The sequence below is a fragment of the Vipera ursinii genome (assembly GCF_947247035.1).
Source record: "Vipera ursinii genome assembly, chromosome: 2".
Classification (NCBI taxonomy): Eukaryota; Metazoa; Chordata; class Lepidosauria; order Squamata; family Viperidae; genus Vipera; species Vipera ursinii.
Genome location: NC_139513.1, coordinates 276,544,062 through 276,571,751, shown reverse-complemented (window position 1 = coordinate 276,571,751; position 27,690 = coordinate 276,544,062). Strand labels below are relative to the sequence as shown.

The 27,690-nt window shown below is 41.7% G+C and overlaps 2 protein-coding genes across 2 annotated transcripts in view; both read right to left on the bottom strand.

The window, feature by feature from the left end:
* The window catches only part of CAPSL (calcyphosine like), a 20,269-nt gene extending 11,380 nt beyond the window's left edge, over positions 1–8,889 (bottom strand). Inside the window, exon 1 of the mRNA XM_083351622.1 lies at positions 8,769–8,889. The gene's annotated coding sequence lies outside the window, so the exon portion shown is untranslated. The remainder of the gene's footprint in view (positions 1–8,768) is intronic.
* A 3,490-nt stretch (positions 8,890–12,379) lies between these two features.
* Positions 12,380–27,690, bottom strand: part of LMBRD2 (LMBR1 domain containing 2) — a 37,509-nt gene continuing 22,198 nt past the window's right edge. The window contains exons 14-18 of the mRNA XM_083354592.1: positions 22,933–23,036; positions 20,009–20,055; positions 19,263–19,368; positions 17,720–17,849; positions 12,380–16,735 (exon numbers count right to left, since the gene is read on the bottom strand). Of these exons, the coding sequence (XP_083210718.1) occupies positions 16,675–16,735; positions 17,720–17,849; positions 19,263–19,368; positions 20,009–20,055; positions 22,933–23,036 (448 nt within the window). The 3' untranslated portion in view covers positions 12,380–16,674. The remainder of the gene's footprint in view (positions 16,736–17,719; positions 17,850–19,262; positions 19,369–20,008; positions 20,056–22,932; positions 23,037–27,690) is intronic.

The following is a 27,690-nucleotide window of genomic DNA, read 5'->3' as shown; positions in this document are numbered from 1 at the left end:
CTGCACCAGCAAACCACCCAAAAGCAACTTACCCAAAGAGGAACAGACAGCACTACTTAACCTAAAAAATGACACCAGCATAATCATTCTGCCAGCAGACAAAGGCAACGCCACGGTGGTAATGAACTCATCTGACTACCATACCAAATTATCCAGCCTACTCCGAGACTCCACATACAAACTCCTCAAGACAGATCCCACCCCCTACCTGGAAAAAACCACAAAATCCAAAATAAAAGCCACCCCCATCAGTGAAGAGATCCAGAAAACAATCATTCCCAGAGAAAAATCATCCAGATGTCCTAAGCTCTATGGTCTGCCCAAGATACACAAAGAAGGAACCCCACTCAGACCCATAGTCAGCTCCATAGGCTCACCTCTACAAAATCTAGCCAAATTTCTTGCCAAACAACTACAGCCTTACGCAAATTCCATCACCTCACACGTACAAGATTCATTCCAATTCATAGAGATCATAAGTAAACTAAACTTACAGCCCTGTGACCTACTTGTGAGCTTCGATGTCGTATCCCTCTTCACCCAAGTGCCAATCAAAGAAGCCTTGACAGCTATCCTAAATAAATACAACCCCCCAAAACACATCCTAGATCTGACCAACCACTGCCTATCTAACACATACTTCATCTACAATGGACAAAGATACAAACAAATGGAAGGAGCACCCATGGGATCATCCCTTTCACCTGTCATTGCAAACCTCTACATGGAACACTTTGAAACCCTCGCTCTAGAAAAATCCAACCACAAACCCAAACTCTGGCTCAGATACGTAGATGACACCTTCGTAATCTGGCCACGCGGCAAAGAAAAACTGGATGACTTCCTCACATACCTCAATAGCCTACACCCCAAAATACAATTCACTATGGAAACAGAAGCTAACAATCAACTTTCCTTCCTTGATGTCTTAGTCTACAAGAAATCCAATGGCTCCCTAGGACACACTATCTACCATAAAAAAACACACACAAACCGCTATCTGAACGCACTCTCACACCACCACCCAGCACAGATCAACTCCGTAGCCAAGACACTCATCTCCAGAACAAAACACCTAGCTGACGAACAACACCAAAAAACCGAACTACACACTCTCACTAATGTACTAACAGCCAATGGATTCCAAAGAAACACGATTACCAACTTAATCCGAAGAGAGACACCCACAAAAACCCAAGACAGAGAACAAAAAAATGGCAAAGCCCTCCTCCCATACGTAAAAGGGACCACAGACAGAATCAGTAAGGTCCTCCAAAAACACAACATCAAAACAGCATTCTACACAGACAGAAAAATATCCACCATCCTAAGAAACCCCAAGGACATAATTGGCTTAGAAAACCAAGGAGTATACGAAATCCCATGCACCACCTGCCCCACCACATACATCGGACAGACCAACAGAAGAATAAGTGCACGCATTGAAGAGCACAAAAACTCACTCAGAAAAGGAGAACAAACTTCATCCCTGGTCCAACACTTTGAAGCCACGGGACATGAAATTGATTTTAAAAAAACCAAAACTATCGCCAAAATTGAACATTTTAACAACAGAATAATCAGAGAAGCCATTGAGATAGAAAAATGCCCCCACAGCATAAACAAACGAGATGATACCTCTCGCCTACCAACCATTTGGAAACCCGCCTTGATTGACAGACGAGTCCCAACCACCAAGAACGATAGACCCAAACTCATGATAACACCACATCACATCACCACCACACAACCATTCAAAAAGCAAATCCGAACCCACAATGATAACGAGGCACAACCACAAAACAGAAACCTAACTACAGCTGCAACATCAGCCACTTTAAACCCCTCCAAACCACACAATAAGCAAACTGACACCCACTATAAAAACATGGCACCACCACAAACACGAAGCCGAACAAAAGCAGCACAACTCACCAGCTCAGGTCTAGGCTGGCAGCTGAGACCAGCCCATCCACTCAAAACACACCCCCACCCAATCAGAACACACCCACCATTCAAAACACACTCCCACCCAATCAGAACACACTTACTCCCCCACCCAATCAGAGCACACCACCCACAGAACACACCCCCTCTGGCAGTTTAAAAAAGAGGAACAAACAGCCACATGCTTCTCCCAGAAGAAGGAAGCTAAAGCCACCAGCCTGATGATGACGGATGGGATTCCGTCGAAACGTCGCCCCTACACCTTTAGTTCTACGCGGGGAAAAACCCGAATAACCAAAGATGCATATATATATATATATATATATATATATATATATATATATGTATATGTATGCATATATGTATATGTATATATATATATATATATATATATATATATATATATATATATATATATATATATATATATATATATATATATATATATATATATATATATGTATGTATGTATGTATGTGTATATATATATTTGTGTGTGTGTGTAAATTTTAGATTGATAACAAAGAATTAAAGGGAGACTGATATGCATTTCAAACTTATTTGTTTTCATCAGTCAGCCATACCCTTCTGAGATTCAAACCTGGGCTGACTGCACATTAGGCAGTTGTTTTTAACCTCTAGGCCACAAGCTCTATCTCACTTTGTTACCTGAGAAGCAAGGGAGATATGTGTTAAATGCTTGTTAACTATTTAGATTACCTTGCTAGGCCCCAAACATGGGACAAATATATATATATTTGTTTATGTGCAAGCAGTTTTGTAGGTGCTTTATATTGGGAAATTAGTTATATAAAAGCAAATGTTTCATGCTTTAGGTACAGGTTACATGAAAAGAACATGGTGAGGGGAGGGGGAAAAGGTCTGGGTTGTTGTGTATGAGTCACCATCTAGGAATTATTTTTCTGTACCTTTTGGTTCCTAGTACCAAGACCAGATCTCTTTGTTCTGGAAAGGTATAAAAGGTGAAAGACATCTTTACTGGTTGTTGCCTTCATCTCTCTACCAGCCACGAAGAGAGATGTGGGCACCCAACTCTATTTTGATCAAAATAAAAGTTGTTTGCTTGCTGAAACCTCGACTCAGGAATTTCTTTGGGCTCTTTTAAATTCCTGAGTAATGCTGGGGCAATTGTGAGGCTAAGTGTAAAACTTTACACTGCATTGAGGGAGAAAAGGATTGATTTTTAGGACATCTACTCTGGTATCTTTAAAATGGCCTTACATGCAGTTCCTGCCTTCTGTGCATCCTTAGGAACTACAAGCATTCATGGTTTGCATGAATTCAGATATTGTTAAAGGCACCTGAGGAAACTGGAACAAAAGTGCTGGTAATTCTGCCTGTACAAAAAGGCTACTGTACCACATAAATGAAAAACTAGCTTTTTCTAAAATATAAATATGTAAATATTTATATCACCAGGACCAGACGGATTACACCCCAAGGTTCTCAAGGAACTGGCAGATGTGATCTCAGAACCACTGAACTATATTTTTCAAAGCTCCTGGAGCACTGGGGAACTACCAGAGGACTGGAAGAGAGCTGATGTAGTTCCCATCTTCAAAAAAGGGGAAACAATAGATCCAGGAAACTACAGACCTATCAGCCTGACCTCAATACCTGGGAATATTCTGGAAAAGATAATCAAACAACAAATCAGTGAACACCTTGATGTGAACAAAGTTATCACTAAAAGCCAACATGGGTTTGTCAAAAACAGATCATGCCAGACAATCTTATTGCATTCTTTGACCAAGTGACAAAACTAGTGGACCAGAGGAATGCTGTAGATATAATTTACTTGGACTTCAGTAAGGCATTTGATAAAGTAGACCACAACCTACTACTTAATAAGATAGAAAAATGTGGGTTAGACAGCATTACCACCAGATGGATACGTAGCTGGCTGACAGGCCGTACTCAGCGTGTGGTCCTCAATGGAACTGCATCTACATGGAGGGAAGTGTGTAGTGGGATGCGTGCACTTATTCTTCTGTTGGTCTGTCCGATGTATGTGGTGGGGCAGGTGGTGCATGGGATTTCGTATACTCCTTGGTTTTCTAAGCCAATTATGTCCTTGGGGTTTCTTAGGATGGTGGATATTTTTCTGTCTGTGTAGAATGCTGTTTTGATGTTGTGTTTTTGGAGGACCTTACTGATTCTGTCTGTGGTCCCTTTTACGTATGGGAGGAGGGCTTTGCCATTTTTTTGTTCTCTGTCTTGGGTTTTTGTGGGTGTCTCTCTTCGGATTAAGTTGGTAATCGTGTTTCTTTGGAATCCATTGGCTGTTAGTACATTAGTGAGAGTGTGTAGTTCGGTTTTTTGGTGTTGTTCGTCAGCTAGGTGTTTTGTTCTGGAAACTTCAAGTTTTTCATAGGTCCTAGTTAGCTGGTGGATTTCCTCCCCGTAGAGGTAAGATATTTGTTTTCTGAGGTTTTCGCGGGTGTTCGTATGTGCATCTTTGGTTATTCGGGTTTTTCCCCGCGTAGGACTAAAGGTGTAGGGGCGACGTTTTGACGGAATCCCATCCGTCATCATCAGGCTGGTGTCTTCTGCTTCCTTCTTCTGGGAGAAGCATGTGGCTGTTTGTTCCTCTATGAAAAACTTGAAGTACGAAGAGCTTCCATTCTGTGTGACCTCACATTCCTACGCAACTGCCGAGATCAAAATTTAATCCCCACATCCTTCCAATTGAAATTCCACTCCAACTCTGCAGCCATCAAACGCATCCTGATAAGAACTGAACTGGCCCTAATCAGAAATGAACTCCACACAAAAAGATTCCTCCTGGACCGAATCAACAGAGACCTCCTCACACTTCACCTCAAACTCAGCAACAAGATCCACCCCACACTTTGGGACAAATTCAAACAAATCGCTGTCTGGAGAGCTGAAACAGAGACTGCCTACAAAACAGACACACACACCAATAAACTCCAAAGACTAAAGGAACGCCAGAAACAAACCCCTCCTCTCTCACAGCAACACATGAAACAAACTGTGCACAACATCTCAGATAGGATTCTCACCAAAGCCGAAACCAACGTCCTGTCTAAAGGATTTAATTTTGCAGTCACTCCCAAACACATTCCCACGGAAACCATTATATGCGGAGTCGAATCCAGCCTGACCAAAATTAACCCTGATGACGCCAACAAAATCAGACTCGAAGTGACCAACATCCTCTGCACCAGCAAACCATCCAAAAGCAACTTACCCAAAGAGGAACAGACAGCACTACTTAACCTAAAAAATGACACCAGCATATTATTATTATTATTATTATTATTATTATTATTATTATTATTATTATTATTATTATTATTATTATTATTATTATTATTATTATTATTATAGATGTGAGGAAGAACTTTGCCAAAGGAATTTAAGATTACATTTTTCAATGTTTAAATTTTTTTAATGAGTACGGTAATTAATACATATACTATATGTTAAGCTAATTTGTGCAGCTTCATCATTCATGAGCCGGACAAGAGTCAAACAAAAATTTCAACCAAAGTTTGAAAATATTATGTACTTTTATGCTAAAGTTAAGAAAAGCAAGCAAAGCAGCTGTGCATCTTTGCCAAACGAATAATAATAATAATAATAATAATAATAATAATAATAATAATAATAAGAATAAGAATAAGAATAAGAATAATAAGAATAAGTTGGAAGGGACCTTGGAGGTCATCTATTCCAACCCCCTGCTCAGGCAGGAAACCTTATACCATTTCAGGCAAATGGCTGTCCAGTCTCTTCTTAAAAACCTCCAGTGTTGGAGCATTCACCACCTCTGGAGGCAGGTTGTTCCACTGGTTAATTGTTCTATCTGTCAGGAAGTTTCTCCTTAGTTCTAGGTTGCTTCTCTCCTTGACTAGAATAAATGGACAAGGTCTTTGTCCATTTGCATTTGGTTATCACAGAGAAGGTAGCAGCTCTGCCTTAAGCATTCATTCCTCACCTACAAATCTATCGATTATGTGCTATCAATTTGGTATTGACTCTTAGTTACCACACACACACACACACACACATACACACACACACTTGCACAGAAATATGATATATCGGTGGTGGGATTCAGCCAGTTTGCACCACTTCGGCAGAACCAGTAGCTATTTTTTTGTTGCCCAGTCCCAGAACAGACTTCTGGAAGTGGCATCCACACAGAGAACTGGTTGTTCACATATTTGAATCCCCCCACTGGATATTAGCGACCAGATCCTAAGAATGTTTCCTTGGAAGCAATCTTTTCTCTTTCACTGCAGCTTATTTCCTACAGCTCAGTCTGCAAAGATTCGAACTCCCAAAGGTTTCAGATTTATTCGCTTTGCACATCTTGTTCATTCATTCATTCATTCATTCATTCATTCATTCATTCATTCATTCATTCATTCATCCAATTTGTATAGCTGCCCATCACGCATTCGTGATTCTGGATGGCTTATGATTAAACCAAAAACAATGCCAAAAAAAACCCCACTCAAAAATAAAATGACAATATGAGGAATAGAAAATGTTAAAAGAATTCCAAACTAAAAAAAGAGAGTATACAATGCAATTGCTGGCAGAGCAGAATCAATCGAGAACAACACAGTCATTTTAGGGGCTCCGCATCAGTCTCGGATCCCCAGGCTAGATGGCAAAGCCATCTTCGGGCCCTTCTGGAAGGTCAGCACGGTCGGGGCCAGCATGTTCTCAGAATGAATGATGTTCCATAGGGCAGGTGAAGCAGCAGCAAAGACCGTCTTGGGTCCCACAACAAACCTCTTCTGCTGGATCTGATGGGATGGGTAGGTGTCATGGTGATTCCCTCAAGCATACATATGTATGTATGCATGTTTTGGCATCAGTTTTGAATAATTTAACATTTTGAGTGGTGCTGCTGTTCTACTTCTTCTTCTTCATCATCATCATTTTAGCCATTGTCTGTACATTGCAAGATGAAGGCCTCTTCTGCATGTTTCCAACCAAAGGGCCTTGGTGGAGCAGTGGGCTAATGCCTCCTTAAGTAACACCAGCTGCCTGCAATTAGTGCAGGTTCGAGTCCCACCAGGCTCAAGGTTGACTCAGCCTTCCATCCTTCTGAGGTAGGTAAAATGAGGACCCAGATTGTTGGGGGCAATAAGCTGACTTTGTAATAATGCTGCTTGGGGGAGGGGGCAAAAGCCTTAGTAAGCAGGCATATACATAGAATGAAGGCTATTGCTAAGCACATTGATTTGTGCTTCTTAGATTGTAAGCCGCCCTGAGTCTTCGGAGAAGGGCGGCATATAAATGGGATATATATATAGTCCTGAGCTTTCTTTTGCCAGTTGGGCCCACAATACTTGCTGATGTCATCAATCCATCTTATTTTAGGTCTCTTTCATGGATGCTTTTTATCAAGAGGGATCCATTCTATGACTGCCCTGGTCCACATTATTGCTGTGATTGTTATTGTCCTTGGGATGGTGACATTGTTTGGTGGGTGGCATTTTTACTTTTGAGAGTGGTGCATTGGATTTTCATTTTAATGTGAGCCATTGTATATACAGTAAAATGACAATAAAAGTTATTCAGTTCAGTTCTTTGTACGGCTTTGCCACCAGCACCCTGAACTGAACTTGGAAGCAAACGAATGCAGCTTGAGGAGCAGAGGGGTAATGTGTACAGATCTAGTTGTGCACATTACTGCCTGCTTGTGCTGCATTTTGAACCAGCTAAAACTTCCAGTGGTCTTCATAGGCAGCCTCATGTAGAACACATTATAGTAATTCATAAGGGAGGTGATTAGGGTGTAGAGTGTAGAGCCTCCTGGTTCAGGAATTGGTGCAAATGGCACACAACGTAAAGGTATGCAAAGGCCCTTGTAGCCATGACTGCTCTTCCAGCAGGAGTTGTGAGTCCCCAGATAGCACACCTGGTCTGTCTGGGAAAGTGTAATTTCATGTAGAACCAAAGATGTAAAATTCTCAGATCGAGATGACCCCTGGATTTGCTACTGTTTGGGGAGCATCTGGAGTGTTGCCTTCTTTCCCCCCTTTGTCAAGATCCCCTTCTACCAATTTATACAAAATGAAACAACAAGTGCAAACTTAGACTTTGATGAAGTAAAACAAGAAAAAGGACATTCCAGCAGGTAGGCTTATTACAATTCATGGAATGTGTGTGTTAGCAACAATAAAATGTAGACCAGCAATTTCACAATTTATTCACAAAGGCTTTATAACCATCTGATAGCATCAGTCTGAAAGGTCGCTTTGCAAAGCACTTGATTTCCTCCTTAAAGTGCAAGAGAGCTCAAACAATCTGGCCAAGTCAGTGAAGCAAAGATTTTTACACAGTATTTAATGCTATTCTATCTTTTTAAAAATATGATCTTTTCTATTTTATACCACAAAGATGAACTACTCTTTCTGGTTTCTGTACATTATAAAATTTTTCTGTCCTATATTTTAACTGGTTGTTCAACATTTTGGAAGGTTTCTGGCTGAAAAGCACTTTAGCTATAATTTGACAATGATCACGTCAAGCAAATCTGCTATGTACGACGAAGGCTTTCTCAGACCACCCAGCTCCATGTTCTCCTGAATCTCAAAGTTACATTGCAATTATTCTGAGTTTGCTGCATATTTCTTTTTTGACTCTCTGTATTACACAGTTTATTATCCCAGATGTCATTTTTTTAATCGCACAAACTTTCTAAGTAGGCAATGCCCTTAATAGCAAAGAGGAGGAGGAGGATAGGGATATAAATGACATAGTAACTTCTGGAAGCCACTGATGAAGGGAATGAGAATAAAATGTTTGGTTACCTTGAATCTGCCACCTGTTGCTTCCACCTGAAACTATGGACGCTTTCTTGTAGAGTTAGGGAAAATAGGCCTATCTCTTCCTTGTGTTTCCTCCCTTCTTCTGGCCTACACCCTCTTCCCCTGATTGGGCTGGGGGGGAAGGATGAACGCAAAAACCAACAGGCAGCAAAGCCTGACTGGAAGACATCAGCTGTCCATCCATCTCAGGTTACTTGTTTACATACCACTCCCCTGCTTGAGGTTTACTGTGGTGTTTCCAAGGTGATGTGGGTTGCCCAGAAGGGCCTCATGCAACCTGGCTGGGTTTGAATCATTCTCTTTCTGTAGCCAGAGATGCTCTTTCATGCTACGTTCCTATGTTTTCCATCTGACCTTCAGATCCCAGTGCAGACTGCGGATCCCAGTGTTTCAGGAAATTATTTTTGCTGCAAGGGAAAGCTCCCTAACTTTTAATGTAGAGCAGGAAAAGGGAATTCACCTGAATCTGCCTTTCTATTTAAAAAAATGGAAAGAGAGAAAATGATGTGGAAGATTAGAATTCAAAGGGAAAAGTTTGAACCTAGATACACCCCTGAAATGTTACTTTTCTGTCACCGTTATGGAAGGAAAGGTAAGTTCTAGGCAAGGAATTATTTCTTTGAGATATTTAACATAACCTGCTTCAAAACTATTTAGACCAATTGTATGTCTGTACAAAACAGGGTTATAGATATCTTTCAGTCAGAGACCATACCTTTAAGTTGGAGCTAGATGAAGATTTAATTTACTAGTGACAAGAGCATAAATGCTTTTATTTTAAAATTATGATTCCATGAATATGATTGATGCTTTGCTGTAATATAACATATGCTCTTTCTTGTTTCTGACATAACAAATGGAGAAAATAAAGTGATTTTTGTACTGTTTGCATTTTTCCCAGTAGTTTCCAGGTTTAGCTCCTTTGTGCAAAAAATAAAAATAAAAATACAAAAGTCAAAAAATTCTGCAGTACAAGGAAACTGCCACATCATCTGTATTTCCAACTTGCAATCCAGTGCTGCCTCCATGTTGTAGTTAAGTCAACTTGAAATGTGATAGAAGCTACACTTGTCATATATGCATCACACACATAATGCACATAAAAAGCAAAGTTTTGATCACATCATCATAGTGGTTATCTTGATTTTTTAACATGCACTATGGATACCCCCGGTACAATCCTTCACAAACCAGTTTGAAATCATCCCCAAACTAATTTATTTCTGTTTCAAAATGCAGAAAACACCATCTTATTTTGTGGACAACCAACCTGGAGGTGCAAGGAATACTATCAAATCAGTGTCCCACCCTCTGAGCTACACTTACAGAGACCCCCCCCTCTAATTTTTGCTCCAGATGAAAATAGATGATTAGCAGCTACTCATGTTTTTCCGTACAAGTATTTGTGTGTACTAGTCTAGGGGTTTCCAAAATATTATCTGCAGAAGTTCTGGCAAGCTTGATTATAAAAGCTTAAATCAAATTACTGAAATCTTTCAAGGCTTCTCTGCTGCCTTCCTGCCATTTCCTATGTTGTATTTGAAAGTCTTTGTGAGTTGTATATCTGATGGTAGCTGCCTGGCAATTTTGCAAACAGATGATTTTATGCTGGAGTTTTGGCCATGTCTGCATTGTTCCTTAGTTGATTATTTTGGGAGTGAGGGACAAAAGAAGTAAATGATATAGGAACAGACACTGGGAGCGCCAAGATACAAATTCTGAAGCTCGATGGGATCAGGTTAAACCACCATTGCGTCTGTGTCTGTGTGTAGGGATCTTTGTCATTTTCATCTTTTCTTTCTATGTACTGTTTAGGTCTTTGTAGCATAAAAGCTACTTTAAAACAATTTAAATGAAATTAAAGATATTACCTTTTGTGCTGTACACTTCCCAAATAGACACTGCCAGTTTTGATCCAGAATATTTCCTGGTAATAATGGAAATACACAACAGAAATGCAAGCGGATTCTTTCCAGTCAGTGTTGGAGTTCAATGTTCAAATGGCTATTCAAAGCCATCTGAGATTCAACTGATCAAAAGGAAGGCCATCAATTTTCAAAATTAAATAGTTACATAAAAGATGTAATTTTATTTAGGTTCTTTGTTCCTCTGCCAATTTTATTTACCCAATTTACATGGAAGCTCAACTCAACGAGTGACTCTGGGTGGTGAATAGAGTTACTATAAACATATTTAATTATAATTTAATTTAAATTATAAGTTCATTTAATTATAGAATTTATAAACATTCTCTGCAAAGTACATCCAGACCATTCAATTAACACTATTCAGTTAATATTAATCTATTAATGAATTCGACTATACATTGGATGCATGAATAAAACAATGGTTCTAATTAACATATGTTCTTCAATAAGCTTACATCAAGCAGAAGCTAGGATTTAAAAGAGAAGGCAGTTAAGAACAGTAGTTAAGGGCAGTAGTAAAAGTAGAATGCTTTTCTGGAATATCCCACACATAGAGATAATTATAATCACTTGTAATTCAATATAATAAATTAACATTTTAACAAATTAACAGCCACATTAATTAGGAACATTATTGGAAAAATGAAGAAATACCATCAGATGAAGAAATAATTAAAAAAATAGAATACGTGGAGATGGATAGACTGACTCTGAGGCTGAAAGAAAAATAAGAAATGATATATTATCAAACTTGGGACTTATTTTATCGATGGCTAGAGGAAAGAATAAAGGATTAGGAACTAAATATGTATTTGCGAATGTAAACCCAGACAGCACTTTTGTTGAATAAATACTACTGAATTTATGGAAAAAAATCAACAAAAATCTTTTTTAAAAAAATTAGGAACATTTTCTTCTTTTAAGGTCTAGCAATCAAACAACCCTAGAATCACCACTAGCAATAAAGATTTATTTTGAAGTAACTATGTACATAATTGTTTCAGTCTGGAAATTATAGCAAAACATACCCAAAGATTGGAGAAAGTTCATCTAGATCAGGGGTGTCAAACTCAATTTCATTGAGGGCCGCATCAGCATTGCGGTTGCCCTCAGGGGGCCGGGTGGGTATGACCAGGGTGGGCGTGCCCTACTGGGTGGGCGTGGCTAGAATGCGTATGGTCTACTGAGTGGGCATGGCCAGCTCTACATCGTTTGCATCAAGGGTGCCTATGGGGACCTGGGCAGGAGTGGGACAGATCTGAGGGTCTCTGGCAGAAGGAGGGTCTCTGGGCCAGGGCCAAGGCAGTGGGGGCCGTTCCCTCACTGTTTCCAGGATGGCTTTGCGGGCCACATGAAACCACTTCGCGGGCCGGATCTGGCCCCCGGGCCTTGTGTTTGACATGTCTGATCTAGATAAAACAATTGGACATGGGACAGGAGACAATGCCATCATTATACTGAAGGTTTCATAATTGATTCCTTCATCTGGTATAGGTTGTAGTGTTTTATTCATCTTTTTAAAAAAATCTAACTGCGCACAGAGCCAGCCTATTCTATGTAGGGGTGTTTGCTTAGTAAAAAGGAATTATACAATTATGCCAATATTCACATAATGCATACCCATTCTGATATTAATCTAAAATATAAAGAAAATATTGCAGACAATCCATTCAGGCAAACTTTATTCTAATTAGATTTAAATATACATTAAAAAAAAGATCAGTACATAAATAATTTATAGTTCTGCAATTCTGCATACCCAAATAAGATATACATAGCTGCACTGAAGTGATGAAGACAAAAGGAATTCACTTTGTCATGTTCTCAAAGCCCATGTGTAACATGCACTTGTAAGGCATTTTATGAAGTCACCCAAACTTCCCTTATTTTCCAGAGAAATAAATCAGTTCGGAAATATGCTATTTACGATTATTGAGACAAAAACACAAGTGCTCAGGCTTCAGTATTTTTGATTACATATTATTGTTGTTCAAGGTAGACAAACCTGTTCCATTATTAGTGAAACAGAGTGCTAATTTGTCCCAATGGTAGTGTAAACCGTCCTCTTGATTTCTCTTGGGTTACTTTTGATCTATAGTCATGTCATCCACAAATACAAATGAAAATCTAGCATAGCTTCTATATTTACAAGGGGTACAATTCTGGCAGATTTCCTTCACATTGAACATTTGCAGTATGATCAATATCACTAGGTACACTACAACAAAATAAGCACTTATTGGTAAAATAAGAAATTCACACACTCAAAATACATGTTAGAGAGAAGGAATCATGATGTAGTTGCAATGTTTTCTGATTTATGACGCATAGACAGAAATTGTAGAAAGAAATAACAGAGAAAGTAATGAAGGTGGGAAAAGGCCTTGAAAGTAAGTTTTGTTTGGGTAGACATATTCAGGTCTCTCATCATCTTTTTTTTTTTTCTTTTCCCTTTTTGTACATTTTTAGAAATAATCACAGAAGAAAAATTAATACTGGAATTGCTAAATTCAGAACACAGATTTTCAGCATAGTTCATTTTATTCCGCAAATGATGCTTATTTTAATGTTAAATGAACTTTATATCTCCAAGTATTAATAATGAAAAACATGAAAATAATGGCATCTTGTGATATATGCAGTTGGTAACATATACCAAGATTGCAAAATAACATTCAATTAGGTGATCTTCACTAGTAGGTCCTGTGGAAAATGAAAAAAAAATGTTCCAACCATTCCTTGACAATACCATTAGCAGCATAATTTTGTGCAAAGAAAAATTATGAAAATTTTCTTCAGTAGTGCACATTTTGTAATGTTTTCTATGACTAAAAAACAACTTATACAGATACCCCACTCTATTTTTTAAAAATTCTCTGCACTCAGTTCAGCAATGTCAGCATTTCAGTTACACACTAAACAATGACAATTAGAGAAACATAAAGTTCATTTTAATTCCATTCATATATAGCATTACATTTTACTTTATACTACAGTAATGCACACATCTCTAGTTAGATATAAATAACAATTACTTACTGTCAGCAAATATATATCTCATTGATCATGACTCCAAACCCCAATATTATTTACAAAGCAATTATTTCAGTGCCAACCTATTAGGAATAAATAAAGAATTCAACAGCAAATATAAAATTTCGCATAAATGTACCTGCTCAAAAGCCATTTTCCAATTTGTATTAAAAGAAAAAAATAAAGTTCTTCACACAACATACACAATGACCATGACACTCTTATAAGTGAAAAAATGAGTCAACTTCACAAATATATATAAATGTTTTAAATATTTTTGTTTTGGCATGAAGTTCCATAGCAGGGTGCAAAAAACAAGACACTGAAGTCTTAATACTTAATGCATCAAGCAGTTTGAATTGCTGACTGGAATGTTTTATATGCTTTTATGCAAGCTGCCTGACTTCAATTTAAAGGTGATTCCAGATAAAAACATGCTTGTTTCCCAAAAAGAATTTCAAGAAGAAAAAAGTACTATTTTAAGCCAAATCTCCTTCACTTGATTTGTCAGTCACCTGAGAATGTCCCATAGCAATAACACAGTCCATTTCCAAACTTCTAAGGAAAATATGTGAGAAATTCCAGATCAAGCTCCAAAACAAAAGAGGGCATCTAGTCTGCAACTGTGCATTTGAATCAATAACTTTTGAATCAAATTTTAACAACCTTTCACTGTAAGTTCTCAATTTACTAGTAACAAAATTTCTGTTTATCAAAATGAATAAGGTATTAAAAATATCAGACCTTTTTCTGGGAATCAACGAATGTTCGGAAGAAATTTGATAACCCTAAAGTCGCTTTTCTTAATAGACATGGGATGTTTAGATCAATTTATGGCACTGAGACAATTTCTAAATTCTAAACATAATGTTAAACTGGTATTGATATAACAGTTTGCAAATTCCTTTGTTAGTACATTCCAGCTTCTGTTAATCATATATTTGGTACGTTGAACACTGAGTGTAATTTCAGCGTTCGTGAAAATAGTATCCCAAGTCATACTCGACAGAAGATAAGCCATTCATTTTCCAGATGCACATTGCATAAAATGATGCTTCACTGAAGCTACTGCAAATCACAATAACCTTTCTCCCTCTAAAATGAATGTTGGGTTTATGTATTATAAAATACATAGATCAACCATTACTGTGTTTATCTTCTTCCATATCTTCCTTGTTACTTGCGCATGCTACACCTGAATTTGGACACCGTAAGGAAATGCCCAATAAATTATCATACATTATTTATTTGGTTGTTACAAACAAGAATGCAAAAACATCTCTTTGTACTCATTAAAATTCTGCCAATCATTGTGACTTTAAGGCTGCACTGTTCTGGGATGTTTAAATCTATCCAACAATAATAACAACAAAAAATCTTCTCTGTTGTACAGCATTACTATTTACTAATCAAAATATTTACATCCTTTGATTTTCTAAAATTACTAAAATCTCATGGTGAGATGGTTAACAAATAAAAATACGCAAATCCCCTTTCTGTATGAAACACAGGATAGTGACAGGATAGATGTTTAAATTCTCATGATAATATCTAATTACCGGATTTGACTTGAAGAAAACAATGGCAAATGCTTATTCTTTCTTAATCTGATATTGTCCAGTCCTGATAATACTGTATACATTTTTCTATAGCATTCATGAATACCTATGAAAATTGATTTGAAAAATTTCTTGGTCTCTATTTGAAAAAGTATGGATTTTTTCCCTCTAGTGAAAAAACTGTTCTAGCAGTAAAAATACAGGCTTGATTAAAACAGATTTCTTTGTAAGGCAATAGTTGGATATCATCTTTTTTATTATTTTCATACTAGAATAGTTCATTTTTTTCAAAAGGCAGGATCCAGGCTGCAAGAACTATTAAATTACTCTTAAAACAACGGACTTTTCCATAGAGAAAACTGGAACTTTGCAATTCAGTATGGCAAAAAAAAAAAAAATTAGCTGAATAATTTTTACCAGCAGCTTTTATCAATGACTTAAAAGACATTTTTGTGCTGTTTTTCCCTTATAGCTATATGCTAGTATATGTAGGTAAATGTTTTGCTTTCAAGCTGTTAAGATAGGATTAAGATTTCATTATCAGTTCTTATGCATGCAAATGTCATTTGCTATATAAAGAAAACATAAATTGTTTCCTATTCAGTGACTGTTAGGCAGGCATTGAAAAAAAGCTATTTTATGCAGATTTGTAAAATCTCTCCAGATCTTCAAAACCTTGAATTGAGATCCCAAACCTATCTGAATGGCCTTTCCTGAATCACACCAAGGCTGGTATAGAAACCCATAAATATTTGCACCAAATAAGGCTAATAATGAACTGCACTGAGGAAGACCCAATTGTATTATCCTAAGAAATCTCTTTTGAATCTGAAGTCTTCTCCTCGCCACCCAAAAAGAAAACTTCCCACAGGTGCACATTTACAACTTTATTTTGGGCCCAACACTTGTTATTTTAAGACTGCGTCTGCATTACCTTTACCTTGATTAAACTCTAAAAGTCAAAACCATATTCCTTTATGTATGGACAGCTTCTAAAATCTAGGAGAGGTTTTTTGAAGTTGATGAGGCTTCTTCCTTCAGAGATAAGAATAACCCCAAACAAGAACCGTCTCTGGGCCGCTGAGCACCCGTTTCTCCCTTGTGCCCCTCCTTTTCTTATTCAAATCTTATTCAAAGTTTGAAGGAGTGAGGGGAAAGCTAGAAAAGGCACCGCTGCAGGGGTTGGAAACCAATGCTCTAAGCCCATCTTGAAGTGGGCAACTAATTCTACCAAGTGCATTTTGTGAGAGGAAAAAAAGTTCCTTATTCCTCACATTCCATTTTCTTTTCTGGTGAGCTGACGCTGATTCGGTTGCAGAATGAGATATGAGGCATTTTTCCAGAGTGATATCCAAGTGTTCTGGGGCTCTAGACGTCATCAAATATTCTACTTCGAGACATTGACAAATATCTTCCACCAGGCTGGTACCTGTACAATATGAAGAGATTTTAAATATGGAACTTATGTGGCACTGTTTTTGAGCTAAAGGTATTGAATGAGGAGAGCAATGTTAGTGCTGACAGTCCAAAATCAGAAGCAGCCTGAGAGTAATATTTTCTGACTAGTAACTTTAGTACCCTGGCTTGTTGTTTGAGAGAAAATAGGGGGAGGAGGGTGTAATATGTATGTTCACCACCTAAGCTCTAGGTGGTGAACATACATATTACACCCTCCTCCCCCTATTTTCTCTCCAACAACAAGCCAGGGTACTAAAGTTACTAGTCAGAAAATATTACTCTCAGGTCCTAGGGTTACTTAAAAAATAATAAATAATAAAGACAAAAATCTAATAAACAAAGAAACAAATAAAAGGCAGAAAACCTGTGAACTACACCTCATTTATCACATGCACAGAGATGCATGGGCTGGCACTATGAATTGTGCAAATCTCAAAAAAGACAAAATACCAGGTTGTAATGGCATCTCTGCAATTTTCAAATTTATATTCTAATTTTTCCATATAAAATATGGACATATCTAAAGCTATATTCAGCGTTAAGAACTCAGTGACAAGAAATTAATATTGTATTGTTTATACAACTAATTCAAGTAATGATATCTGGCATTAATAATGGAAACAACCGTCTTTCAGTGCCACGAATAATCAAGCATTTAACTGTTAGTGCACTTCTATGTGTATTATATTAAGCTTTCTTGGTAGTGTTTCAGTATAGGAAAGTCAGAAAACAATATATTTTTTTTCTGGGATCAAGCTTCTATAATTATCTTTTTTCCTGGACAAGAGGTTGGAAACCTGTGATGAGATCTCCTGCTTTGGTTTGTCTTTGTTTTTTTGTTTTTTTAATAGAACGTAGCCGACGAGAAATCTGAACAGGAATTTCCTGGCATCAGGAAGGTTATTTTGACTTAAAGAGTATTTACAGAGAACTTTGGTTTCTAGATACCCCTTACCTTCCTGATTCAGAGTCAAGAGGATCTTCGTTGACTGAATCTGCATTAAAGTCCAGAGGTTCTGCATCCTGAAGAAGTTCTACTCTGTCCCTTTCATTCCTTCCATTTGACCTGGTGTACTTGGAAGTCACTGCAGGAAGACATTTCACAATATAGTCAAGGCGCATGCTGAACTCCAGCAAATGGCTGAAGAGGTCTTTGCCTTTTCAACAGAAAAAAAAATCGATCTGGAATGCAGACAGTCCTCGACTTACAGCAGTTCCTTTAGTGACTGTTCAGTGTTACAACGGCACTCAAAAAAGTGACTTATGACCGTTTTTCATACTTACGACCGTTATTACAGTATCCCCACGGTCATGGGATAAAAAAGTCAGATGCTTGGCAACTGACTCATATTTATGACGGTGGCAGCGTCCCAGGACAACTTTGGAGACCTTCCTGCTCCGCTGTGCAGAGAAGGAAAGTAATTTTTTGATTGAAAGATGGGGCTGTTTGTATCTGATATTGCTTTTTCGTTTTGCTGAAAGGTTCATGGGGTTTATATTGTTATCTGCTCAGAGCCTGTGGGAACGGGTAGCATACTGACCATTCATCCATGCATAACCAAGACAGTTTGGTCGATGATTAAGGCAGAAGGCTAGAAACCAGGAGATTGTGAGTTCTAGTCCCACCTTAGGATGAAAGCCAGTGGGGTGACTTTGTGCCAGTCACTCTCTCTCAACCCAAACCACCTTATGGGATTGTTGCTGTGGGGGGAAAATAGGAAAGCAACTTTTCCCAAATCAAAATTTCATTATTTATTTCCCAATGACTCCAATTTATTTCTAGTTTGATATCACCAAGATCACTGCAAGTTGTACCAACCCTCCTGGGACTGAACGAAATAGTGTAATCATTTATTATCCATGATCTACAGAAATATACAAGGTCCCTCAGAGCAAGTAAGAGACCCGTCAATTGCATAAAGTTATTACTAAATTCACACACACAAAAAATTAAAACTCTCAGCAAAATGGTGATTACCTATAAAGCCCTAAATGGCATGGGTCTGGATTACTTACGGGAGCACCTGCTGCCGGCATCAACTTCCCTTCGTCCTGTGCGCTCCCACAGAGGGCCTCCTCAGGGTGCCGCCGGTCAGAGAGTGCCGGCTGGCGGCCCCCAGGGGGAGACCATTCTCTGTGGGCGCGCCAGCCCTTTGGAATCAATTACCGGTTGAGCTCCGGATGGCTCCTGACCTTCGCTCTTTCCGCCGTGATCTGAAAACTTACCTATTTGAACAAGCCGGCCTGGTCTAATGGGTTTGGGGTATTTTAATTAGTAATTTTTAATTATTTATTGTAATGGGCTAGTTCTATTTAATCTTATTTTTAACTTTTGTATATTGTATTTTTATTGTATTTTTATTGCCCTGTACACCGCCCTGAGTCCTTCGGGAGAAGGGCGGTATAGAAATTAAATAATAAATAAATAAATAAATAAATAAATAAAATAAAATAAAATAAAATAAAATGCAAAATTAAGTTGTTAATACAATTCTTACATCTGTTTGTATTGATGTCTGTGAAGCTAGATTCTTTTTGGTCTGCTTGAATATTTCTGTTTCTTGTTGAAAGTTCACGATTGCTTCCATACCGTTCTTTCCACTCCTGTCCAAAAATAGACAGAGTAAATACACACTTAGAGGCACACACATATTGTATAATACAGTGATTTTAATGTCTGACATTCCAAAATATTTTCTCTGAAGAATGAGAAAGTGGAAGAATGAAACATTCAAAGAAGGTTCAACATCACAATGCTCATTAAGTTTACTGCATGCAAGATGGGGACCGTGCTCCACCTACCAATTAATAAAAAAAATCATTTTTAATGACTGAAATCTTGTAGGATCTTCTCACATGCTAAGAATGCCTAAATTGTTTTGGTCTTCTTCTCACGGGAGATAGCTGAAGTCTTGTGAGAATTCATAATGTTTGGGGCACTTATAAAAATGAAACGCACTCATGTTCAAAATACTAGCACTTGGTACCAAAAAGGAGTAGTTACAAAATGCCAGGGAAATCTAGCCATCATAAATGCCAGGGAAATCTAGCCATCATAATCAAATGGTTATAATATAATACTGCTCAGAGAAAGAAACCAATGTTTTAAACAAAATGTAATATGCCACTTATTTTTGCCTATTTAGGATTGGATTGCATGCTACAGAAATAAAACATATTTTCCAAAGTTAATATTACGAAACTTTTACTGCTTAGAGAAAATATATTAAACTGTTGCACGTACCCTTCTCCTATTATCACCATCTTCCTGCCTTTGCCGTTTTCTCTTTTCTAGGGAGAAAAATGTTTTCACTTAAATGTCCAGTGGATTTAAAAAACAAAAACAAAAAAACTTAACATATACTTTCAGTGAAATCAGGTTTTTTTTCCACTAAGAGTTACAAACTTTGGGATCAGAAGAAATGCATGATGGTTTAGTATGTCCCCTGTCTGTTATAACTGCATCGTGGTTGGAGGGCCATGTGGTAGCTGCTCTTTGGAAGAATGTGTTCAAGTTCCCTGACCAGCAGAAAATGTGAGGCCAAGAAAGTATTAATTGGACACGTTTGGAAGCGAACAGATTCAAAACACTGCTAATCTTTTCCCAACCCTGTCTCATCTAATCCAAAGAATTGTCTGTCTTCTGTCTTTCTATCCTTTTACCTCTGTACATAGAGAACGATGTTGAACATGGAGCGAGGGGAATCAGGGCCAAATTACTTGGTTTTTGCTCAGGGAAAATTTCTCCACACGGGAAACAAATGATTACAATGCCAAAAACAGGTCTAAAACTGGATTAAAAAAAATTACGCTGCACGTAGAATGAAGGCTAAGGCTAAGCCACTATTTACCTCTCTATTTCTACTGTAGATTTTGCACATGTACATTAGAACAGCGTTTCCCAACCTTAGGAACTTGAAGATGCGTGGACTTCAACTCCCAGAATTCCCCAGCCAGCATAGCTGGCTGGGGAATTCTGGGAGTTGAAGTCCACGCATCTTCAAGTTCCTAAGGTTGGGAAACGCTGCATTAGAAGAGTTATTTATGTGTTAAGTTGAAGGTGCAGAAGACACAGTTAGGAGCCTGCATTTCTTCAACAATGTAAGGATGGAGATATTATTTTTGTCTTAAAGCTAGACAGAAACTAGGAAATGTACCAAACAACATTGGATGCTTGTAATGTATGCTCATGTATCACTGGGGACAAATGTCAATATAGAGCCCGGTGGAAGGTGAATCTATAAACAGCATTTTTAGAAGAGCTGGGCTCTGCCTATTAACTTGAAAAACACAACAGGCCTGCTTCTTAATTGTGGAGTTAGGTATTGGCAATATTAAGTATCAAGGAAACTGCATGTCATTAAAAATCATTAAGTGGTGCCGACAGAGCTAAAAGAGTCTATTCATCACATCCTGCTCTGCAAAAGCACTCAGTTGACCTTTTTTGGAGACAGAATATGGTCTAGATCAGGGGTAGGCAACCTCGGCTCTTTTATGACTCATGGACTTCAACTCCCAGAATTCCTGAGTCAGCATAGTTGCCTACCCCTGCACCAGACAAAAGGTGGTTCCAACAGCTGTGTTTCACAGCACGCCTGCCCACCATTTATTGAATTCATCGACACTAACCTCCTGGACTAGTTCATACGTGCTAGGTCTAGGACAGGTGTCGGCAACCTTGGCTCTTTTATGACTCGTGGACTTTAACTCCCAGAATTCCTGAGCCAGCTATGCTGGCTCAGGAATTCTGGGAGTTGAAGTCCACGAGTCATAAAAGAGCCGAGGTTGCTGACCCCTGGTCTAGATACATACTTACTCTCTGAACTTTGTTGTTTTCTTGCAGACGTTTTATTACCCAAACTAGGTGGCATCATCAGTGCACTACTTAGCTAGTTTGGGTAATAAAACGCCTGCAAAAAAACAACAAAGTTCAGAGAGTAAGTATGTATTTGGACTGTACTCTGTCTCCCAAAAAGGTCAACTGAGTGCTTTTGCAGAGCAGGACACGATGAACAGACCCTTTTAGCTCTGTCGGCACCACTTAATGTTTTTTAACGAGGGTCCCAAGACCCGTCATTCAACCCTAAGCTACAAATATTCTCCTTTATCGGCATAGCTGATATCCTCCAGGAAGATAATCCTTTAAAAAATTGGAACAAGCAAACACGCAGGCAACCCTGCACTATTCAGCTCAGTGAAGTCACGCTTGAAACGGCTTGAAATGCCCGATCAGCTGATTTTCGGGGCGGAAAGCATGCGGTGTTGTTGTGGTTTTTTTTCCTCCCCCCGAAAGTGAACGGCAGCTTTCCGTACTAGTGAATTTGTACTGCCGCGAGTGACAACTGACAAAGCTTGCCGGTGTGATCTTGATTTTGGAACTGATGAAGTCTGTTAACTAATTGATTGGCACTCCGGTCGCTCATCGCCGTGAAACTAGACCTTGTTTTTGGGTTTTTTTTTTTACTTTGGGCTGATCAAATGGAATAAATGGAATAAATAAAAACACTGGCATGTCAAGACACCAGAACAAAGACCAAGGTACAAGCAGCTCTCCTTCAGTCATTATTGAAACATTTGATCAGCCCAACTTCTTCTTCTTCTTATTATTATTATTAAATCTGTTTTTTAACCAAGCGTGACTTCACTGAGCTGAACAGTGCAGGGTTGCCTGCGTGTTTGCTTGTTCCGGGTAGAAAAAACGCTGTCGACCCCGGCATCTTTTGCGGGGAGGGGTGAGGTGGGGTGGGGTGGGGTGGAGGAAGCAGTTTGCGAAGCAGCCGAAATGGGGGTATATAGAGGATGGGAGGTTCCCACCGAGAGAGCCAGCAGAGTTGTTGTCGAAGCACGTCACACGCCTTTCCAACCACCAGAGAAGGGAGGAATAAGAAACACACACACACACACACACACACACACACACACACACACACACCAGGAAATCGAGGAAGCTTGCGTAAGATCTGAAGGAGACACGATCGTGGGAAAGGCACCGAGCGTGCCGTGGAAAAAAAAGAAAGGGTGGACTTGGGCTCGGCTGGTTTCGCAACGGGAAATGGGAAATCCCCGCAAAAGATGCCGGGGTCAACAGCGTTTTTTCTACCCGGAAGGAGCAATGTTTAAAATTCCAAAGTTCTGGATTAGAATGATCACAAACAGCCTCTCCTGTACCTCTTCTGATTAGCTCTTTTCCTTCATCTATTAGGTCTGAAGTCATCTCATTGTCTCCCATGAATTGCTGGAATCCCAGAAGATTCAAACACCGAGTTCCTAAACTGGAAAAAAAAAATCATTGCCAAACAATAAAAACAAACAGAAAAAAATAAAGATATTTCTTGCAACAACTGGAAGGGACTTGTGATCCAATAAATGTTTACAATTATCACAGTGGAGGGGAATAACAAATTTTATGTAACTGAGGCTATCTATTGATTGCCCCCAAGAATGCTTCTCAAAAATGAAATACCGTATATACTTGAGTATAAGCCGACTCGAATATAAGCTGAGACCCCTAATTTTACCCCCCAAAAATGGGAAAAGTTAGTGACTCGAGTATAAGCCGAGGCTGGGAAATGCAGCAGCTCACCTTATGCTCCTCTCCAGAGATCTTCCCTCAGCAGCGGCCGGCAAAGTAGCTCGCACGCGAAACAAGCCCGGCAGAGGAGCCGGAGCGGCGAGCAGAGGCGCCCGGCCCAGATCCTGCAAGGCCCGGCCGAGACACGCCCCCAGCAGCGGAGCTGCTCCGGCTCCTCTGCCGGGCTTGTTTTGCATGTGAGCTACTTTGCCTGACGCTGAGAAGACCCGCTTGGGCACTCGGGTTGGTGTCAGTCTCCGCAGGCCCTTCTCGTTTCCAGGAACGTCAAGCGCGCTTGGCTCCCCACCCCCACGGCAGGGCAGGGCAGGGCAGAGACTTGCTCGCCCTTCTGACGGCCCTGAAGAGAAACGAAGGGCTTGCAAACTCCCCGCGAGAAGCTGGGCGAAGCGCGCGGCTGGGCGAGTGTGTGCCTGCGCGCGTATTTACGAAAGAAACGCTCCGAGAGTTCTTCTTTCTCCGCCCCCTTGGGGGGAACTCTAGCGACTGCTGTAGCCGCGCTTCTCTTCTCGGCTCCGAAAATAGGGATTTCTACTCTCTCTCTCTCTCTCTCTCCCCTCCCCACCCCGCATTCTCCTGCCTCTTCGATTGCGACAATAAAAGGGCGAAGGGTGCGCTGGTTTCTTCCTCCTTCCTCCCCCCCTCCCCTCCCCTCCCCGATTGTCAGGTGAGGCAGCTGGAGGTCTGGCCGGGAGATTGTAGCCGTTTTGAAACGCCGCGTCTTGAAACGCCCGATCAGCTGATTTTCGGGTGGAAGAGCCGCGGCTTGAATCTGTTTGCATCTGCCTGAATTAGACCGAAACGGCCTGAATTTGACCAGAGTTGCTTTGTAATGGCTGGAGGAACTGCAGAGGAGGTCTTGCTGGGAGATTGTGGCCGTTTTGAAACGCCGCGGCTTGAAACGCCCGATCAGCTGATTTTCGGGGCGGAAAGAGCCATGGCTTGAATCTGCTTGTATTTGTTTGAACTTAACCAGAAACGGCTCGTAATGGCTGGAGGAACTGCAGAGGGAGTGAATGCTCTTCTTTCTCCGCCCCCTTGGGGGGAACTCTAGCGACTGCAGTAGCCGCGCTTCTCTTCTCGGCTCCGAAAATAGGGATTTCTACTCTCTCTCTCTCTCTCTCTCTCTCCCCTCCCCACCCCGCATTCTCCTGCCTCTTCGATTGCGACAATAAAAGGGCGAAGGGTGCGCTGGTTTCTTCCTCCTTCCTCCCCCCCTCCCCTCCCCTCCCCGATTGTCAGGTGAGGCAGCTGGAGGTCTGGCCGGGAGATTGTAGCCGTTTTGAAACGCCGCGTCTTGAAACGCCCGATCAGCTGATTTTCGGGTGGAAGAGCCGCGGCTTGAATCTGTTTGCATCTGCCTGAATTAGACCGAAACGGCCTGAATTTGACCAGAGTTGCTTTGTAATGGCTGGAGGAACTGCAGAGGAGGTCTTGCCGGGAGATTGTGGCCGTTTTGAAACGCCGCGGCTTGAAACGCCCAATCTGCTGATTTTCGGGGCGGAAAGAGCCACGGCTTGAATCTGCTTGTATTTGTTTGAACTTAACCAGAAACGGCTCGTAATGGCTGGAGGAACTGCGGAGGGAGTGAATGCTCCAGCCTGGAATATTTGGAAAGGCTGGGGGAACCGGATGAACTGCAGCTTAAGCGACTGTTGCCGGAGGAGCCATGGCTTGAAACGTCCCAGTTTTGGGGCAGCGTTTGCTTGTTCCGGGTAGAAAAAACGCTGTCGACCCGGCATCTTTTGCGGGGGAGGGGTGAGGTGGGGTGGGGTGGGGTGGAGGAAGCAGTTTGCGAAGCAGCCGAAATGGGGGTGTCAAGCCCTACGGGGACCAGGGGAGCACTTCCAACAATGCCCGCACAGCACCGAAGGCCCATTGGCGCCCGCACCCCCCAACTGTTCGGCGGGCGAACGCCAGACCCGCTGCCGCAGTTACAGCTGATCGGCGGGCCGGAGGAGATTGCGAGCGGCTGCGGAGGTTCCGCGCCGGCACAAACAGCTAATCGGCGGCTGAAGGAGACTGCGAGCGGCTGCAGAGGTTCCGCGGCTGCATCAACAGCTGATCGGCGGCCGGAGGAGATTGTGGACGGGCGCAGAGGGTCCGCTTCAGCACAGACAGCTGATCGGCGGCTGAAGGAGACTGCGAGCGGCTGCGGAGGTTCCGCGCCGGCACAAACAGCTAAGGGGCAGCCGGGGACGTCTACCGGTGGTCACGCAGCGCGATCAACTGAGCGGCAGCTAGAAACAGCCGCCGACGGTCGCACGGGCCTCACGGGACTTTTCGGGTCCGATGGCGGCTTGGAGAGTGTGGGTGGCTGCTTCGCAGACCTTGCATGCCGCTACAACCGCCAGGTCTGCGAAGCAGCCACCCACACTCTCCAAGCCGCCATCGGACCCGAAAAGTCCTGTGAGGCCCGTGCGACCGTCGGCGGCTGTTTCTAGCTGCCGCTCAGTTGATCGCGCTGCGTGACCACCGGTAGACGTCCCTGGCTGCCCCTTAGCTGTTTGTGCCGGCGCGGAACCTCCGCAGCCGCTCGCAGTCTCCTTCAGCCACCAATCAGCTGTCTGTGCTGACGCGGACCCTCTGCGCCCGTCCACAATCTCTTCCGGCCGCCGATCAGCTGTTGATGCGGCCGCGGAACCTCTGCAGCCGCTCGCAGTCTCCTTCAGCCGCCGATCAGCTGTCTGTGCTGACGCGGACAGAGAGAGAGAGTAGAAATCCCTATTTTCTGAGCCGAGAAGAGAAGCGCGGCTACTGCAGTCGCTAGAGTTCCCCCCAAGGGGGCGGAGAAAGAAGAGCATTCACTCCCTCCGCAGTTCCTCCAGCCATTACGAGCCGTTTCTGGTTAAGTTCAAACAAATACAAGCAGATTCAAGCCGTGGCTCTTTCCGCCCCGAAAATCAGCTGATCGGGCGTTTCAAGCCGCGGCGTTTCAAAACGGCCACAATCTCCCAGCAAGACCTCCTCTGCAGTTCCTCCAGCCATTACAAAGCAACTCTGGTCAAATTCAGGCCGTTTCGGTCTAATTCAGGCAGATGCAAACAGATTCAAGCCGCGGCTCTTCCACCCAAAAATCAGCTGATCGGGTGTTTCAAGACGCGGCGTTTCAAAACGGCTACAATCTCCCGGCCAGACCTCCAGCTGCCTCACCTGACAATCGGGGAGGGGAGGGGAGGGGGGGAGGAAGGAGGAAGAAACCAGCGCACCCTTCGCCCTTTTATTGTCGCAATCGAAGAGGCAGGAGAATGCGGGGTGGGGAGGGGAGAGAGAGAGAGAGAGAGAGTAGAAATCCCTATTTTCGGAGCCGAGAAGAGAAGCGCGGCTACTGCAGTCGCTAGAGTTCCCCCCAAGGGGGCGGAGAAAGAAGAGCATTCACTCCCTCCGCAGTTCCTCCAGCCATTACGAGCCGTTTCTGGTTAAGTTCAAACAAATACAAGCAGATTCAAGCCGTGGCTCTTTCCGCCCCGAAAATCAGCTGATCGGGCGTTTCAAGCCGCGGCGTTTCAAAACGGCCACAATCTCCCGGCAAGACCTCCTCTGCAGTTCCTCCAGCCATTACAAAGCAACTCTGGTCAAATTCAGGCCGTTTCGGTCTAATTCAGGCAGATGCAAACAGATTCAAGCCGCGGCTCTTCCACCCGAAAATCAGCTGATCGGGCGTTTCAAGACGCGGCGTTTCAAAACGGCTACAATCTCCCGGCCAGACCTCCAGCTGCCTCACCTGACAATCGGGGAGGGGAGGGGAGGGGGGGAGGAAGGAGGAAGAAACCAGCGCACCCTTCGCCCTTTTATTGTCGCAATCGAAGAGGCAGGAGAATGCGGGGTGGGGAGGGGAGAGAGAGAGAGAGAGAGAGAGAGTAGAAATCCCTATTTTCGGAGCCGAGAAGAGAAGCGCGGCTACTGCAGTCGCTAGAGTTCCCCCCAAGGGGGCGGAGAAAGAAGAGCATTCACTCCCTCCGCAGTTCCTCCAGCCATTACGAGCCGTTTCTGGTTAAGTTCAAACAAATACAAGCAGATTCAAGCCGTGGCTCTTTCCGCCCCGAAAATCAGCTGATCGGGCGTTTCAAGCCGTGGCGTTTCAAAACGGCCACAATCTCCCAGCAAGACCTCCTCTGCAGTTCCTCCAGCCATTACAAAGCAACTCTGGTCAAATTCAGGCCGTTTCGGTCTAATTCAGGCAGATGCAAACAGATTCAAGCCGCGGCTCTTCCACCCGAAAATCAGCTGATCGGGCGTTTCAAGACGCGGCGTTTCAAAACGGCTACAATCTCCCGGCCAGACCTCCAGCTGCCTCACCTGACAATCGGGGAGGGGAGGGGGGGAGGAAGGAGGAA